General features: G+C 44.2%; 2 protein-coding genes across 2 annotated transcripts in view; both read left to right on the top strand.

Annotated features, from left to right (window-relative positions):
- The window catches only part of LOC142046427 (hexokinase-2-like), a 7,014-nt gene extending 5,913 nt beyond the window's left edge, over positions 1 to 1,101 (top strand). The window contains exon 4 of the mRNA XM_075063392.1: positions 1,097 to 1,101. Within this exon, the coding sequence (XP_074919493.1) occupies positions 1,097 to 1,101 (5 nt within the window). The remainder of the gene's footprint in view (positions 1 to 1,096) is intronic.
- Positions 1,102 to 2,093: 992 nt separating this feature from the next.
- LOC116823553 (hexokinase-2-like) lies at positions 2,094 to 18,651 on the top strand. The gene is made up of 7 exons (XM_032778162.2): positions 2,094 to 2,209; positions 4,707 to 4,802; positions 5,703 to 5,802; positions 7,675 to 7,858; positions 9,145 to 9,300; positions 11,466 to 11,699; positions 13,126 to 18,651. The coding sequence occupies exons 1-7, from the start codon at positions 2,135 to 2,137 to the stop codon at positions 13,268 to 13,270; spliced, it is 990 nt and encodes a 329-aa protein (XP_032634053.2). The 5' UTR covers positions 2,094 to 2,134; the 3' UTR covers positions 13,271 to 18,651.
- The last annotated feature ends 773 nt before the right edge of the window (positions 18,652 to 19,424 follow it).

The raw sequence follows: 19,424 nt of genomic DNA, 5'->3' as shown, positions 1-19,424 counted from the left end.
TTTCACAGCCAGTCGCACAGTAAGATCAAAACCATGGGCCTAGGTCCATTGCTGCAGAGCAGCCCCCTGCATGCAGCATTCCCATCTTGCCTTGACTATTTGATGGCCGTGTGGTTCTGTTAACCCATCCTTGCCCATTTTTCCTGTCACAAGGCCTTCTTCCAAGGAATTCAGCTATTCTAGCAGCCAGCCTGACCACTCAAGCTCTTGCTTTGTCCCTGAAACTTAATAGATCCGTCACCTGAATCTGAAAAACGAGCAAAACAAGGCTCTAAGAAAAGGGGATTCTTCCCTAACCTTCCCTGCCCCAATGCGTTGAAATGAGTCACCGAAGTATTCCCCTCCATACCCCTCACTAGAGAGTAAATCACAGAAGCTCTAAAATGGAGCAGCAAATGTTGGGAAATCAGCACGATCCAAATTCCTTGCTGTTGTAAACCCATTGCCCTTGGTAGAATTTAGGCAGCAGAGAATTTAGCCCGGCACTGAGCAAATGAAGAGGGTACTGAGGAAAAATTTTCATACTGCTTATAATTTTCTCCTGTACACTTAAAATTTAGGCTGAAAAATCCACACCCCTGAGGGCCATAGTTGTGTCACCCTAACCCAGGGGGTAGAAGTAGCTAGGGTGATGGAAGGATGCTTTAGTTGACCTACCTTATAGTCAGTCAGGGAGGCGAAGTTCCTACAGCATGCCATAGCTGTTCTGCTGTAGACCCCTAGTGTAGAGAAGCACTTTAGATAAGGATAACTGAGCAAACATAACCTTAATTCTAGTGTAGCTCTGTGCTGGTGGAACAGCTGTGGGCTTCCATCTCAGAGGTGGCTGTGTTTCAGTGTTGCGCAAAAATGATGCCCCCTCTCGTGAGGTGCTAAACACCTCTTTGGAGAGATTGAGCCTCCTCAACACCCATTGCATCAGCAAGAGTGGAGCGTGATCTCGGCATTGCAGATCAGCCCCCAGATTCACAGGCTGATCAATTTCAAGGCCAGATGGGACTGTTGTGATCATCTGGTCTGACCTCCTGCGTAACGGGCCAGAGAACCTTGCCTAATAACTTCTGCATCAAGCCCGTAACTTCTGTTTGCGCTATAGCATAACTTTTTAAAAAGAGACGAGGTCTTGATTTAAAGGCTTCATATGCACCACATCCCTGGGTCAGTTGCTCCAATGGTGAGCTAACCTCACTGTTAAGAAATAAAGAGCACTTTTTTTTTTTTTAGTCTGAATTTGTTTTAGCTTCAGCTTCCAACCTTTAGATCATGTTCTGCCTTTTTCTGCTCAATTAGAACTGGCTGCTCACTTAAATCTCTTCCCTGGGTGTAGATATTTACAGACCATAATCAAGCCACTTCATGACCATCTCTTGGATAAACTTTTAAATTTAATAATTGGACACATACCTATCTCCTAGAACTAGAAAGGACCTTGAAAGGTCATTGAGTCCAGCCCCCTGCCTTCACTAGCAGGACCAAATACTGATTTTTGCCCCAGATCCCTAAATGGCCCCCTCATGGATTGAACTCACAACCCAGGGTTTAGCAGGCCAATGTTCAAACCACTGAGCTATCCTTCCCTCGCTAATAGATTGAGTTCCTGTAACCTGTCACTACAAGGCATGTGTCTCTTAAGTTGAAATGTGCTTTTGCATTTCTCTGGGTGAAGAACACTGTATTAATGTTGAATTTTGTTGTTTTTTTTAACCTGTGCATGAAATGCAAAGAAAAATCTTTTAAATAAAGAAAAGGGGGCTGAAGGAGAAAAGCTTGAAACTTCAGGTGATAACTCTGGGGCTGAGATGGGATGAGGTGGTATCCCATTGCGTATGAGGTGACGGGTAACCCAGCCCCAAACTCCGGATTCAGGCATCTCCTAAATTTTAACTGTATAAGTGCCACTGTATAATTAGCTACAGGAGGAAGACCTCCATGGGGATGGATTTTTCACTACTTGGTTATGCAGCTGAGTTGAAGTGGTAGCCCATTTACCTTTTCTAGTACCAGCGGATACACTCTTAGCTGGTAGCCTGGTACTTAATCAAGTTTTCTGCAGTTATTAAAGCAACTGCCTCTGGTTGTCTGTCTACAGCTGTTCGATCACATCGTCCACTGCATTTCGGACTTCCTGGAATACATGGGAATGAAGGGTGTGTCACTTCCTCTGGGATTCACCTTCTCTTTCCCTTGCCAACAGAATAACCTTGATGAGGTAACCTATATCCAGCTACGTGGTATCTGTACCTACTAACTAGCCTATATTGCTACATTGTTCAGAAACAGAGGGAAGGATTAGAAGGTGACATCCTTGTTTTCAAACTTCCTTTTCCTGTCTCACTTGTGAGTCTGTTGCCACCTCTAGACATTCCTCCTTATCTTGACCCTACCTGACCTGAAATCTTGCTCATATCCTAACCTCTTTCCATCCTATTGTAGTTCCCTCTTCCATAGTCTTCCAGAACACCATTGGCACAGCAGTTCTGCTCCAAGATGGACCGTCATCAACCTCCTCCTTCCTAACTATTGAAATTCTCTTTGCACCTCTCTGACCACTCTAATCTCATCTTCATTGTGCCCCACCAGTTCAGGGGCTAAATCCTACCAGAGGATAGCTGTCCACGGATGTCTTTCACAAAGTGTACTCTCTTGGTCCTCATCTCTGTCCCTTCCAGGTTGCTCTCCATGGAGGGATGTCCTGTGACTTGTCATACCCTTGTCTGTGATCGTTTTTAAATGTCATTGTATTACTATGTATGTTTTTATTAATTCCACCCACAAGCAATGCTGGGCACGTCAAAGGAGAGATCCCTGCCCCAAAGAGCCTATGATCTAAATAGACCAAATGTAGATAAAGAGGGTGCAACACAACATTATTCCCTGGTTCTCCTTAGCTTCCTGTCATGGACCGAGATGTAAGCGGTCAGACCTAGTTGTCAGAGCAGTGATGGTCAGAGCTAGTGGTTGGAGCAGGAATTGGCAATAGGGAGTTAGAGCCAGGAGTCAGTCAGGTGTCAAGCCAAGGGTTGGAGCTGGAGTCAGTAGCTTTCTGGGGTGCAGAAGCAGGGAACTGGAACAAAGCAGGAAGACGGCCTCTGGTGTAGCAGCCAGCCATGTCACCTAGTTGCTCAGACAACTTCCTGTGCCTCTTCTGGCTTAAATAATGAGTCTGACCCAATCACTGGGGCTAGATGTCTCCTCCAATCGGGAATTGCATAGGTGGTGGCTCTGGTGAGCTAAGGTCCACCAGCTCATGCTCCTCGCTGGTGCCAGCAGGCTGCCGAGTGGTGCCTGCAGTTTGAGGAATCTCCGGGGGCCCAGATTCAAGACTTGCAATCCCTCTTTTTTTTTTTTTTTAATTAACACTTCCCCTTCTGACCATCCACTTTGTAGCTTTAGTTCATTTTTAACCCTTTCCCTACCAAGAACTTTCCCTTCCCCCCTGCCCTCCTGTGTCCAGAGTCCTTTCCTTTTTAAACCTCACCTTAAACCTTCCTTTTCTTTCTAGCATCTTAATTCTCCCTGTAAAGCCTATTGCAGTGCCATGTATGAAGAGCTTGGTATGTTAAAAAAAAAAAAAAAATAGAATTGGTTTAAGATGTCATGTTGTGGAGCTATTTAATGCAAATATTTCGGTGAACATCTGCCAGGACTGATGGGAACATTATGGGGAAGCTTTTCCCCAAGCAGGAATGGGAGGTAGGAATCCATTGGTGCCTTAAAAAAAACTCCTCCTGTATTAATAACCTGCGTCATTGCAACAAAGAAGAGGACACAGCACTAGTTAATATTGACGAAAACAATATCTAGGCTCCGCCCTCTGTGTGTAGTAGTATCTGCTGGAAAACACATACCATTCAGGTCAGCTGGTATCCTCCTAGATCAAAAGGTGATTTAAAACTCTCTCCCTTAAATAGGTTCTGAATAGGCTGGCCAAGACTTTTAACACTGTGCCCAACCTGTTACCTTAAAGGGGCCTGATTTTAAGGAATTCTTGAGCCTTCTCTCACAAGAACGGCCATACTGGGTCAGAACAATGGTCCATCTAGCTTGACAGTGGCCAGTGCCAGACCTTTAGGAGGAACAGGGGGTGTACAGAACAGGACAGTTGGGGTGATCCACCCCTGTCTTCCCTTCCTGGCCTCTGGCAGTCAGAGGTTTAGGGTCACCCTGAGCATGAGCTTGCGTCCCTGACCATCTTGGCTAATAGGCCTACTCTCAAAATCAGACCCTTTAAGTTACCACCAGTTGGGCACCTAAAATTACGAGTCCATCTTAAATCTTGACCACAGTCCCCTTTAGCCGTATACATGAACTGATGTAGCTATAAAGAGCGCTCTTACCAGAGCAGATCTTAAGTGACTGTAAGGGTACATCTATACTACCTGCCGGATCGGCAGGTAGTGTTTGATGTATTGGGGATCGATTTTATCGCATCTCGTCTGGATGCGATAAATCGATCCGCTAATCGATGCCCATACTCCCTCTCGGCAGGAGGAGTAAGCGCAGTCGACTCGCCGCCATGAGAATGGCCTGATAAGTTGAACTAAGATACTTCGACTTCAGCTACACTAAGTTGCGTATCTTAGTTCGAAACATTGCCCCTCCTCCTCCTCCCCCAATGTAGACCAGCCCAAAGTCTTTGCTTGCTGCTAACTATTCTGCACTCTCTTCCCCCTCTGGTTTATTGTATCTTTTGTTCTCTTTTTAAGGGAATACTCCTGAAATGGACTAAAGGGTTCAAAGCTACTGGCTGTGAAGGAGAAGATGTGGTGAACCTGCTGAAAGAAGCCATACATAGGAGAGAGGTGAATGTCCATGGGACCTCTGATCTGAGCGATCAGTGTGTGAATGAAAGGGAGAATTTGCAAATAGTCAGTCAGATAATCCAGATCCGTCTGGAATTCTGACTGCAGCTAGAAAGGAAATTTACTTGGCTGAGCATAAAGTCAGAAAATGGCTAAATGACTGTCATATCTTACTCCACACGGGACCTTCAGTGCTAAGAGCAAGGGTCTCTACAGCTTGAACGATTGGACTAAGTCCCCTAGCTGGCAGCAGTAGCAGATTTAGGTGTGCTGTGCTGCTGTGAATTTGGGGACACATAACATGCTCTGAAAAAGGGCATTAGGGGAAATTCTTATAACTGCAGGTTGTAACCGTATCAAGGTCATCCTGGCTCTTCAACCTGTCAGTGTAAATAAGCCAAGTTACAGGCAGTTTTAACTTTTTTGGGGTATTTTGGATGAGGCCCAGTTTCCTAAAGCGCTTGGCTCTGTAGATGAACAGTCTTAAGTACTAAATATCCCCATCTAAGGTAAGTCTACACTGGAAGGGGAGGAGACACGTCTGCGTCCTGTGCCACGAGGCTAAAAATAGCAGTGAGACGTTCCAAATCAGACTGGAGCCCAAGCTCTGGGACCTTCCTAACCTGCAAAGTCGGAGGGTCTCATAGTCCGGGCTCCAGCCCAAACATCTGCACCACAGTTAAACAGCCCCTTAGCCTGAGCTCAAGTCATCTGGCATGGGTCAGCCACATGTGTCTAACTGCAGTGTAGACATACCCTTAGTTGCTTTGATTCCAGTAATAGGGAGCTGTATTAAACCTGCATTCATGTTGAGTGTGTTGCTCTGAACGCAGCAGTGAAAGGGAGCATAAAAGGTGCTGGTTCTTCCAGAATAATGCATGGTAACCCTTTCTTCCTCAGGAGTTTGATCTGGATGTGGTAGCAGTGGTGAATGACACAGTAGGCACCATGATGACCTGTGGTTATGAAGATCCTTATTGTGAAGTCGGGCTCATCGTTGGTAAGAACTGAAGCTTTACATAACAAACCAATCTCTCCCCCTGTACCCAGTTCCTATTCTGTACTCCCCTCCTGTCCTGTATCTTTTAGCTATTCCTGGGAGATCTAGTACAGATCAGAATTTTCCACCAATGGTTGGAAAAATGTTAAAATATTTGAAATTTCGGTGAAAAATGGCAAAGTCAGTGGAAATCTTTTGCCTTCCTCACCCCCAGCCAGCTTCATTTCCTTGAGTATTTGGGACCAAATTCAGATGTGGTAGGTACAAGCAGATGTGACTTTATTACATTCCATGGTGAAAGACTATAAAGGATGTTGGTAATGATAAAGAGTTCCTCCTGGTGAATACTTTAGGTTTCGTGGGTGGCATGTTTTGACAGGCCTAAGCCATCAGGGTGATCTTCTTGCTTCATTCTTGAGAGGCTCATGGAACGCTCATTGCTTTTTCCCAAGCTGTTTAAGCTCAAGAGAACGGCCGTTGTGTAGGCCATGCTGCACAGATAGCAGACACAGGTATCACATAAGACTGTGAAATTTGCATTGACCGGGTTGCACAGAGTAATGGTAAAACCCCTAAACCCTAGTGCCCACTTTCTAACAAAGAAACTTCTTAATTTAGCACATCTGAGCTCATACCGGGCAATGATCTAGCAGGTTAGCTCCATTGATTTAAGTGGAATTGTCAGCAGAATATTTGGCCTCCAGCCGAGCATAAACTGGAATTTTCTGCGATTTCAAAATTTGTTTTTGTTCTGAATTGAAACAAAACATTGAATTTCAAAATTTCCACTGAACAAAAATTTTGGAGAAAAATTGCTTTAGGGTCAATTTAAATGGCTTTTTCTTTCAATGTCAACTTTTTTTCAATTTTTGGACGATATAAAACCAGTTTAGAAAAGAAAAAAACCAAAATGTTCTGTTCCAAAAATGTCAAAATGGAAATCATGTCCATTTTCTCCTTGGCAAAATTTTGTTGAAAATCACATGGTCCCATGGAAAATTTAGATTCTGACCAAGTGACTTTTAGCAAGCTTTAGTACAGGGGTGGGAAACCTACAGCCCATTGGCTGGATCCAGCCCGTTGCTTCATTGCATCCAGCCTGTGGCAAGTCTTGGTGCCTCCCTGCAGAACTGGTGCTGCGAGCATCGGCTCGCCCCACTGCGGGGGGAAGCCCTGAGCCTCCATGCCCCCCACAGGTGGGTGAGTTGAACGTTTTATATTTCTGTCTCTAAAAAAACCTCACTAAATTTAAGTTGCTTTTTACTTGGTGGGATCATGCTACCACTTGACAGGGATGGTGTCAGGTTTAACTTACTGGGCCCGATACTCCTCTCACTCACCCCCAGGTGCAAATCAAGGAATAACTTTGCTGAAGTCTGTGGTGTTTACACTGATTTGCACCCTTGTTAAGTGGCAGGAAAATCCAGCCCATTGTTTTGTGATCCTTTTGAGCAGGGGGCTGGACTAGATGACCTCCTGAAGTCCCTTCCATCCCTGATATTTTATGATCCTATGATACTTGTGTGTGGCCAGCGATTGATATAGTTTTTTTTTTCCTGTGGGTCAATGGCCCATCATAGAAAACAGGTTCCCCACCCCTGCCCCAGCATTTAGAAGGTAAGATCATAGCAACAGATCCTTTATAGTAATAGATGGGTGACTGCACACTATAGACATCATGGCTGTATGCTACACTAGGCACTGACAGCATCTGGGATAAGTCTCTCCCCTGCTTGAGCTGAAAGAGTCTCTATTAACTACCAGTAGAAGTACAGCTCTTATCTTCCAACTTTTTTTGCTGTCCCTTGTATTCCCCTCAAAGCAGGAGATGTTTCATGAACCTTTAGACCTTTCTGTGCTCTTCTGCCACAGGCACGGGCAGCAACGCCTGCTACATGGAGGAGATGAGGAATGTGGAACTGGTGGAGGGTGAAGAGGGCAGAATGTGCATTAACATGGAGTGGGGGGCATTCGGGGACAACGGCTGCTTGGATGACTTCCAGACAGAATTTGATGTGGCGGTGGATGAACTTTCTCTCAATGCTGGGAAACAAAGGTGTGTGCGTTCAGGGCTTTGAAGACGTCTGTGATTTCCACGCTGTCTTGGAGAACACATGGCATTAAGGGATCTCTCTAGCACAGCGGTTCTCAAACTTATGTACTGGTGACCCCTTTCACATAGCAAGCCTCTGAGTGTGACCCCCCCTTATAAATTAAAAACACTTTTTTTATATATTTAACACCATTATAAATGCTGGAGGCAAAGCAGGGTGTAGGGTAGAGGCTGACAGTTCGCAGCTCCCCGTGTAATAACCTCGTGACCCCCTGAGGGGTCCTGACCCCCAGTATGAGAACCCCTGGCCTAGCACATCCTGGGCTACAGGCCAGGGGCTAGGATTTGTCCCATTAGTTTCATTGCATGGTACCTGAGCATCATGAAGATTCCTCCCCGTTTTTCTGACCATCACCTCGGCAGAATTTAAAATAAACCAAGGCTAGAACTTGGGATGGAAATTTGGAGACTTAGCACTAAACTAGCTGACCCTTTCCTAAGGGCCTGACCATGTTCTCACTGACATCAGGGGGTCGGACCAAGCCCCATGAGCATCATGTTTCTTTTTCATCTCTCTGTGCCTCTGTTTTCCACCAGCAGCTTGGGGGGATCATGCTACAACTTGACAGGGATGGTGTCAGGTTTAACTCACTGGGCTGGATACGCCTCTCACTCACCCTCAGGTGTGAATCAGGAATAACTCTGCTGAAGTCTGTGGTGTTTACACTGATTTGCACCCTTGTTAAGTGACAGGAAAATCCAGCCCATTGTTTTGTGATCCTTGGAAAGAAAGTGCCATGAGAGGCGCAAAGTATTTAAAGAGCAGCCTGGAATTCCTCTACAAACCCCATCCTAGAGCCACGTGGTTCTCACCCCACTGCAGCTGAGCATTTCATGTTCTTAGTGCTGAGCAGGGGTCCTCCCACTAAGCAACCTCTAAGCGCACATCAGATGATGCAGATGCCAGAGTCCAGCCTATGTGATGACACCTCCAAATCACCCCATTTGAAGCTGTCTTTATACTTAGCTACTACAGTAATGAAGGGCAGGCTAGTGCTTCACAGTTATGAATGGGTTTTGTCCTCCCAGATAGGGAAGGATTGTTATCTTCATTGTACAGGTGGGGAGTTGAGAAACTGGGGGGCAGATTCAGTGACTTGCCTGAGATTACACAGGGAATCTGTGGCAGAGCTGAGCATGGAACCAAGATCTCCAGAGTCCCAGTCCTTTGACTCACCCGCTACCCTGTCCTTCCTACCCCACGCTCAGCTGTGCCTTTTCAACTCCAGGTTTGAGAAAATGATCAGCGGGATGTACCTGGGCGAGATTGTCCGAAACATCCTGATCGACTTCACCAAGCGGGGGCTGCTGTTCCGGGGGCGGATCTCCGAAAGGCTGAAGACCAGGGGGATATTCGAGACGAAGTTCCTGTCTCAAATTGAGAGGTGAGATTCCAGACGCAGAAGGGAGGGGTTGGGAAGGTGGATGAACGAAGACGCTTGTCCCTTGCCTACAGATGAGATGTAATCGAGCTGGGAAAAGTATATCCAGTGAAATTTAGCAAGGTCTTGAGTACAGCTAGCAAATGGAAAAATTGGAAAAAAATAATAATAATAATAATAATTGCTGTGGGGTTCATTGACTGAAGTTTCATTTGACCTGAAACTGAACATTTTGTTTGGATTTCAAGCCTTTTTATAACATTTTTGAGTTTTTAATAAATATTAAAGGACACTTTGATATTTTTCAGATTTTTTTTTTTTAATTGAAATGATTGGAGAAATGTTTGGATGTTGCCAAATCTGTATTATTTCCCCCCACTCCCCTCCCCACCCCAGTGTCAGAAAAAAACATTTTGCCCAGTTGTGATTTTCAGTGTTCAGCAGCTTGCTGGATTCTAGCCCCCACTTACCCCACTCAGTCCCTTGCGGGATCTGCTTCTTGCAGAGCAATATCATGCTGAGGGTTTTCATGCTGCATTAAAACCAGTCCCCCGTACAACAGTGACTGTTCGTCTCTATTTTTTGTAATATCACTGACCCAATATTTCCTTCCTGAAATAATTTCCTTTCTTGCGCGCACATGCTCCAGTTTGTTGTGTGGTTGCCCACGGATGTTGCCTTGCACGCCCTGCTCGTCTGCAGTGTTGATCTTTAATTGTTGCCGTTTTAAAAAAAATGTCCTCCATTAAAGCACTGGGGGGAGTTGGGGAGAGGTAGGAAGAGGCTCTGATTCCTGATTGATTCACATGGTAAAACTCCATAAGAGATTCCAAACATCTGCAGCGCAAGCAACAACCAGGAGTAATCTAGTAGTATAGTTCTAAGGAACTCAGTGGAATTTCATCCAAGTCACATTAGGTCCAGAATCCTTCCAAATTCTTAGATGTACATGTAAATAACTAGATAGAATCCCAGGGCTAGTGCTGTGACACTGTCAATGGTGTGGGTTTTTTGGGTGGTGGAGGATGAAACAAAGCTGTGAGTGCAGAGTGCTCTCTATTTCCGCTTCACTAGATATTAACAAGCTATTGTTGGCTGGAGGAGCTACTTCTGCACTCATCATCGGGGACTTTATGATGAAATCACCACTCTGATTATGATGTAAAATTAGTTCACGCTAGTGAGATCTGCTGGGTGGGAAAACAGGGATTTTCAAAGGTGCCAAAGGGATTTAAGTACCCAGATCTAATTAAAATCCAGTGGGAGTCGGGCATCTAATTTCCTTAGTCCTCTTTGGAACTCCCAGTGTACGTGAAATGCTGCCCCTTTACTACCCAACAGATCTGCCTCCTGGGTATTCAGTCAGCTCTGCTGATCTGAGTGACAAATAGAAGTATTAAGTTTTAAAGTATCAGAGGGGTAGCCGTGTTAGTCTGTATCTGTAAAAAGCGAGAGTCCTGCGGCACCTTATAGACTAACAGATGTATTGGAGCATGAGCTTTTGTGGGTGAATACCCACTTCGTCAGACGCATAAGTTTGAAAGGCACTTTAAGACTCAGGTGCTCTTGAAAATGAACCTGGCTCCTAAGTCACTTAGGCATTGCAGCACCGAGTGGAGCATCACCTAAATACTTTTTTCAAAATCTAAATGAGACAAGGCAGGTGAGGTCTTATCTTTTATTGGACCAACTTGAATGGGCCGAAGGGACAAGTTTTTGAGCTTCACGGAGCTCTTCCTCACGTCTGGAGGTGGGAACCAGCGTGTCCAAGCTAAATACAAGGTGGGACAGATTGTTAAGCATAAGGCTTTAAAAATCTAGTCCTTGTTGCTTATCACTCTCTTAGCCCCCCGGAGACAGCTCAGCTGCAGGAGAGCAAGTTGGAAAATCTCTTCTTTCTTGTGCATCATCAACAGGATTCTTTGCCAAGTTCTGATCACTTACGCCCAGTGCAAGCGGTGGGGCTGCACTGAAGGCAGAACCTGGCCCGCAGAAGCTGTTATTACAGGTGATGCTGCACGAGAAAGAATGAACTGACGTCATTCTTTAGATTAGAGCTATACTTCCAAGAGCATCCTGAGTTCAGACTGTTCCTGCATTCTGATGTTGACAGCAGGCTTTCTTTTGGTCTCTAATGTCTCTGTCCTGCCCTGTCTGCCTTCCTCCAGCGATTGCCTAGCCCTGCTCCAGGTCCGCTCCATCCTCCAGCACCTGGGCCTGGAGAGCACGTGTGATGACAGTATCATTGTGAAGGAGGTGTGCACCATGGTAGCCAGGCGTGCTGCTCAGCTCTGTGGCGCTGGTGTGGCAGCAGTGGTGGATAAAATCCGGGAGAACCGCAAGCTGGACTTCCTTAAGGTCACAGTTGGTGTGGATGGGACACTCTACAAACTGCATCCTCAGTAAGTTACCATGGGTGAGAGTCTCCGTAGGTCAGAGATTGTTCCAAGGGGACGTTGGCAGCCAGATATTACTGTCACAAGCAGGCTACAATGGCAGACATAAGAACCAGGGCTGATTGAAAACTTTTCATCCACCTTTTTTTGGATAATCCAAAAATATTCATATTTTTCGGTATTTCCTCCCTCACCTCCCCCAGAAACCAAACATTTGTTTCACATTGAAATGAAAAAATGTTCACTTTTGGGGTATTGGTTTTTCACCCTTTCTCTTTCCCAAGGGACTGAAAAAGGAGAGGAATGAAAGGAAAAAATTTGTATCGAAACAAATTACTTTGAGATGAAAAATTTTTAAAAATCCATGCAAAATTGAGATTTTCGTTTCTAAATCTTTTGTCCAAACTATGCAACCATTTCTCAGCCAGTCCTAAAACAGTGGGATGAAATTAATAGGCCAAACCTGGGGTGGGTTGGGGGTGATCCATTAGATGATGGAATATGTTCTGCATGGAAGGGGTAGAAGCACCCTTGTCTTGGTCACTTTAGCAAAGGACTGGGAGACCTACTTTTGAGACCAAGAGACATGCTTTAAAGCCTGTATCCAGTTGGTCTTGGATTTCTATCACTGACATTCATTTGTGAAGAGCTGTGTTGCTGTGTCTACATTTTCATTACTAATTGGGTCAGTGCAGAGCTCAGGAAGCATTCTTCCTTCTGCCCTGGGATGGCTTGTGCAGTCAGTGCAGTGCATTATGGGATAGATCAGCTGTGAGGATGCCATTTTGGAAAGTTCAGCTTTTCGAAAGTCAGGAACGCAAGGAGCTTTACCCCGTTGGGTCCATCATGCTGGAGACTCACTGAGCTAAACCTGGCCTCCTCAGCTACCAACCCAGAGGAAGTGGTAGAAGGAGCGTGGAGGCCAGTGGAGCTGCTGTTATATGGACCCGCTAGGTTGTTCTTGTTCACAAAGAGCAGGTACCAACTGCTATAGCCCCGAGGCTGTTATGGTGGCATGGAATAGCTTTCTGCAGGACTGGGAAGTGTTGTTCCTCACTGCATCCCAGAGGATCTCCCTAGTCCACAGCCTGACTGCTCAGGTCCAAGTTTGTACTGTTAGATGGTGCCTAATGTAACCCACTTCAATACAGAGTGGGTCCCTGTTTCCATCTATTGACTGGCCCACGCAGAGAGGTTTATGGGTACCTTACTCCTTTAGCTTACACAGTAGAGACCATGTGGTTAGATCCAGAGGTCTCAGGTTCATTCCCCACAGCTGATTCATCCAGATGGTCATTTTGGGAGTTCTGGGGGAAAGCTTTGTCCTTCTGAACATCCTCTTAGCCGCGATTAAAATGAACTGAGGCCAAAATCTAGGGTCGAGACGGGGAGCATCATAGATATACTCACTCTTGTCCTCCACCCGCTGCAGCTTCTCGTTCATCATGCACGAAACGGTGAAGCAGCTGACCCCGAAGTGCGAAGTGACCTTCCTCCAGTCAGAAGATGGCAGCGGCAAAGGGGCGGCGCTCATTACGGCAGTGGCATGCCGGATCCGGGAGGCCGGGCAGCGATAAGAGGGGTCGTTAGGAAGGCTTGGATTTATCAGAGCAAAACCAGCGGACCCTTTTCCACCCTCCAACACACACACCTTCTCCTGCTCCTCAACATGCAGATTTTTAGCTTTACATGTTCTATCAAAATACTGAGACCTGAGGTGCCGTGTGTTCAAAGTTATTTTCTTAGGAGTTTTATTGCATGCCATCAAACTGCCTATCGAGTACAGCTAAAAGTGTCATCAGGGAGTGTAGCTACGTTTCCTGTCAAAGCCCTTTTTGTTTCACCACAGCCCATTTAAAATACTAAACCTCCCTCCCCAGCCACAATGGCATTTGTTCTGTAGCAGTAGAAGGATAATGCCAGAGCAATTAAGACACTGCGTTGTCACTTCAATAGTAAATAGTACCTATTTGTAGATGTCAAGTCTTAACATAAACACACTAGAAAGCAAAACCTCTTTTAAGATTGGGTTAAAGACCTCCACTAGTCTTTTACCCTGATCAAGGCTGTGTTATTTCCATGAAAGTCATGGTAATGCTCTTAAAAGCACAGGGCGCAGCATTTAAACCAATGCATTTGAATCTGCGCCGAAGGATACAAAGTGTCCGTGTGGAGTGGTGAGTAATATTAAAGTACCTGCTGGATCAAGTTAAAGGTGCTTCTTTAATTCGACCAGCAGAGCATCTGCCTGGAAATACTTGGGGACTCAGGGTGTAGTTCCATTTCCCAGCTTCTCTATTAATTAAATGTGGTACTTGACATGTGTAGCCAATGGCGACCCCTACTGGAGCGTGCGTGCATAGAAAAAAACATCGCTGAAATGAATGGTTTCTCTTCCACAGCGGTTTCAACACTGTGCCCTCATTTGATGTGGTGAGTTTGGTTTTATTTTTGTCTGTGAACTAGCTCTGTATCTTTATTTGTAAAAACCCCATAGGTCACATCTGGATTTATGCATTGTATTTATGTTTCGAGAGATCTTACGTCTTTTATGTATATAGTCATGAATGGTGGATTATTATTGACTAGTTTTAATGTGGTTTGAGAGACTAGTGCAGAATGCTTTTTTATTATTTAAAATAACTGTCTGGGAGCGGGCTGGAAGGACTGAAATTTCTGAGGATAGGTGTATGGAAGGGGTGCAGTTATTTCAGGTCTTGTGTCATCAGGGGAAATGGAAGTATGAAGGCCATGTATTCAGTGCACTAAAAGAAATAGCAGCGGCCAGGGAACAAATGAATTGGTTAGTTCAGAGTCTGATCCTGCTCGTTCTGGCTCACGAGTAATCATTGCTCATGGGAGCAGGCCCCCATTCAGGCACGGTCCTAATTCTGCTTACACTGAAGTAAGTGACAAAATCCCCATTGACTTTAGCAGTGCAGGAGTAGGTCCTTGGTTTACTCACTGGAATAAACCAGGATTAGGCTCTAGCTGTTTCTGATCTAAAGGGTTAAACATTTTATTCTGCAAATATACGTTATTCTTCACCACCACCTCCAGCTCTCATTGAAAGCAACTGGAGTTTTACTGTTGACTTCAACAGGAGTTGGGGTTCAGGCCTGAATTTCTCACGAGATTCGGTCCCAGTCCGGCAAACAGGCACCGTGTTTTGCTTGAAGCACGAGAGTAACCACTGCTGTTGATGGCAGCACTCACCTGCTTATAGTTAAACGTGTGTGGATGCAGGAGCTCAGCGGCAAAGAATTAAGTGTAATTTTGTGATCCCCAAATGTCAAAATCCTTCTGGTTTTCCAGATTGGCATCCCCAAAGCTAACAGCAGGTTTGCTCTGTGCAGCAGAACTCTCCTCATCACTTTGCTTTTTATGATAAAGAGTTAATAATTTTGCCAACAGAAAACTGTGCAGACCAATTAAATTCTGCAATTTGTTGTTTCCCAAACCAGCAAATTCACACACAAAATTATGCAGGGGTGGGTGATGAATCGCATAAACTTTTTTGTAAATATTTAACACATGACTGGTGATATACACATAAAAACCTCAACCTGACCATCAGTTTCGACGGATATACAATTTTTGTGTGTGGGTAGTTTTTTTGTATATTTTTATACTGCTTGGGGTAACATCTTTACCAAAAGAATCTCTATGTGGCTGTCAATTCCAATAGCACCATTTTAAAGCACGCCACACGTGTCTCTTGGCATTTTAAATGCTTATATTTTTTTATAAGCCACAAGATTACTATATAAAATTAAATGGAAAAATCAAAAATGATGTGTACAGAAATAATGTAAGAGAATCATCCAGTTTAGAAACTTTAGATGAATTTAAATAAATTATCTTTTTTTAAAAAAAAATAACAGAAAACCATCTAATCCAATACCAAGCAGTTGTGTGTGATTCTTTTACTGGGATTACTAGTATTTGCCTACTGATCAAGGCATTTTTTGCTTTGATTATATCTACTGTACAGTGAAGTGGGTTACAGTCGGGGGGTATATTTATAAACTTGAAGACAAGAGATTATCCAGCAGTGTACCTCTTTTTGAAATGCACTCTATTTCACCAGTAGTGAATGAGTTCACTTGTACCACAGATGCTTTCTTTGCAATCAATGACATAGTGGGTGCCAGGGCAATCCCTTTTTGTAGCTGATTCGGGTTCTGGTTCAGCAAAGCACTTGGGCATGTGACTTAAGGGGTTATAAGCATACGCTTAAACTTAAGTGTATGTTTAAGTGCTCTGCTGATTCAGGGGCTTGGCAATGTTGGCTTCTCCCTTTCCTTGCAGTGTAGTGGGTTACGACTGTGCAAATGGTTTAATTCTCATCTGAAGTGTTGCACTGACGCGAGTAGATTGACTTGCATGAATAAGGGGTTTCTAGATGGAACCACTCCCTGGCCATAGTCCTTCACCCCTTGCTTATGGGCCCATCCCAATGCCCACTGAAGCGAATGGGAGTCCTTTCACTGATTTTTTTTTTCTTTTCTTTTTTTTTTTTAATGGGCATTAGATTAAGTGCTTTGCAGAGCTCGACCCTGAAGTAGGTACATGGGAGCAATCTCATGATGTCAGTGGGACTACTCATGGTCTTCAAGCTAAGTAGGTGCCAGTATTCTGCTGGATCTGGGCCTTGGTGAGTAGTCCCATTGGGGTCAATGGCACTTAATTGGGTGAGCAAGGAAAGCTACATTAGGCTCTCTGAATGAGGGTCAGATCCGGGATTGCTGAGCACCCTTAATTCCTATTGACTTTGGGGGTGGAAGCCTTCTCGGCACATTTGCTCTCTTGCAAATGTAACAGGCTTAATGGTGGCAGGATAAGTTACTAGGAGCTCACAATTATTTTCAAGCTTTCTTGTCCTGACAAGTGTGTAGTTATGTGGCTCCTGGAATTTCTCCCCAGCTTAGGCTCAAATGAGATCTGCAAAGAGGTGGGCGCTATTGAGTGCGAAAGGAAAGCCTTTCCATGTGGGAAGTATTGTTTTAAAATCTCTATGCTACCAAGTTGTGGGAACCAGATCCAAACTTTGTCAAAGTTCGGAGGGAATTCCCATCCGAGTTTTGGGTTTGCCCAGTTACAGAGCAATGGGCTAATTGCAAAGGCTGTCTCCGAGCTTCCCCAAAATTTCAGTCTGGGGTGGATAGTTCAGGGCCCATCTCTCTTAAAAACACTGCCTCTTGTACCTTCTTGTACAGCTTCTTAGGGATGCACTGGGTACACTTGACTTAAGCTGCAGCAGAGGCTCCTGCCCTCTTTTCATGCCCTCTTTTCATGCCCACTTTGACTCAGATGCAAACCAGAATCCAATGTGTTCCCAGTTCACCTGAAACAAAAATTTTACTTGAAACATACAGATCATCTCCAGACCATGTAACTGAAAATACATCTTCAGCATATGGCTCAGTTGTGTCTATGCAGAATGTTTCCTCTGTTCATTTTAAGAGTACAGTTTGTGCACTTTTCTGTAGCAAAAGAGAAAGCATCAGTACACGTAGAAAGCTGCTGCTGTCTTACCATTCCTTCCAGTTTAGGAGTTAGGAGAACTATATTAAGAATTTATAGCTGATGGCAGGTTGTGAATGTAGCTTTTTCAGGAGGACGTTGTTCTTGGTTCAGAAACTGGCCAATGTGAAATGGAACTGAGACACATAACAAAGCGGGATTGTAACTTCTAAACCAGAAATTACAATGGGATGTTATATTAATGTGTGTCAAAATAAGAAAGGAAGATCAGATCATGTAGACAGGCATTGATTCTCAACACTGCTCTGTCTTTCCTCCACTAAGAAAATGTTGCAACACTTTTCAGGGTGGCTTATTTTTTGTTTCCATTAAGATGCATTTTCTTTATTCCCTTTGATGTAAGGTTTATTTCTTGTCCAGAAAGACAGGGATTCATCTTTTAACAAGCCGGCACCTATTTTTCTCCCTGATGTTAGTTGCCAGGTGTAAGAGAGAATCATTTTTTCTACCTTACAACTTATTCACTTGGCTGTTACCTTGGATGGGATTTTTTTATTTGACAAACTATAAAATATTGTGCATGGTAGGAAGAACCTTAACATGCACATCTCCAAGCAGAATGAGCTAAACCAGGTGCAAATTATAGTGAAATCTGCCTTTAAGCAATACACATGATCTAATAAGTCTCTAAATAGCAGTAGAATATTTCAGAGGCAACATAGTCCAGTGGATCATAGGACTCAGAAAACCTGGGTTGTAGTCCCAATTCTGCCACTGATTCTCTGCATAACCTTTTCTCAGATATATTGAATATCTCCACAACCCCAACTGAACTCAGCTGGCTTTGTGGATGTTCAGTTCCACTAAAAATTAGAGCATTAAAAAAAAAAAAATCTCTGTGCCTCGGTTTCCCCATCTGTAAAATGTGGATAATAATGCATATCCTAGTGCAAAGCACTTTGAGATCTATGGGAGGAGACTGCTATGAAAGAGATAAGAATTATTATTCCTTATTGCTTTAAAGCCATCATTAAAGATGGAGTGTTACCTTCTGGAGGTGGCCCTGTGTTGCAAGATTCATAGTATATTTCAAATAGAGAAGTTATTTCACAGACTTCCTATAAAATGTGAGCTAGTCCTAGAGACAGTCTGGACTCTTTTTATTGGCCTGAAAAAAAGAAAAGTGCATCTTAATAAGGTCTTCAGAATGGGCTCCTTAGGAGGCCGGAGGAGATTTGATTTAAAGCCAAAGATCGTTCACTATTAGTAGCAATGATTGACTGTAGATTTCAGCTGTTCTGTTATTTTTGTGTTTACAATATTTATTTTTAGTAATTCATTGCCATACATAGGATTCCTTACTTTTGTACTTTTCATACCATTTTTCTTAGTGTGGTATTGTACTTCCAGCTTCCCCATGGCACGATGATTATTCCTACAAATAAAAACTGTTCCCCAAGGCACAACTTTATCTGGTTGGGCTTGTGTGGTTCTTTTCAAATAATTTCAGAACATCTTAATCTCATCTCGCAAAGAGACGCACATGGACAGAATCTTAATTAAGGCCCAGCCTTCAAAGGATCCCCTTCTGCCTACATGGCGTCTTGCTGACGTGATGGTGTCTGAGACCCCCCTGTAAGCATACAGGCCCTTTGGTGCAGACTCATTTACTTGTATTGGAGCCACAATGCAGGTAGGGGAGGGTTTGAGACAGTGGGACCCTCCCAACATACCATGGACCATTAAGCTCTGGTGCTGGAGTTTCTATATTTCAAGCTGTATGAAGAGAAACTACATACACACTCATCTAGCATCTCTCATTCAAGGATTGTTTAATCCTCTATAAGCCACTTTAATGTTTCTAAAGGAAACCAAGACGAGAAGTAGGGTGTTTGCCCTGTTTTTGATTCTGTATGATGCACAAATGTGATTTCACACACACACACACCCTGTTTCAGTCAATGCTTTCTTAACACTAGAAAGCCAGGGGCCTCCCAGTCCTGGAAGAGGCTTTAGGGAGACAGTGCTGTCTAGTGGCTGGAGCACTAGATGGGGAGTTAGGAGACCTGGGTCCTATTTCCAAGTCCTCCACTAGTTCTTCCTCTCACCTATCTACCTATTACACTAATGAACATTCTTCGCTTGCCAGTTCTATTTCTCACTCCACTACGGCTGTGCACATCATTGTCCCTCTGTGCCTCAGTTTCACCTCCCACGTTCTGTCTTGTTTTAAATCGTAAGTTC

This window comes from Chelonoidis abingdonii, chromosome 2 (assembly GCF_003597395.2).
Source record: "Chelonoidis abingdonii isolate Lonesome George chromosome 2, CheloAbing_2.0, whole genome shotgun sequence".
Lineage (NCBI taxonomy): Eukaryota > Metazoa > Chordata > Testudines > Testudinidae > Chelonoidis > Chelonoidis abingdonii.
The sequence above is the reverse complement of the archived record's forward strand: the minus strand, read 5'-3'. Positions and strand labels throughout refer to the sequence as shown.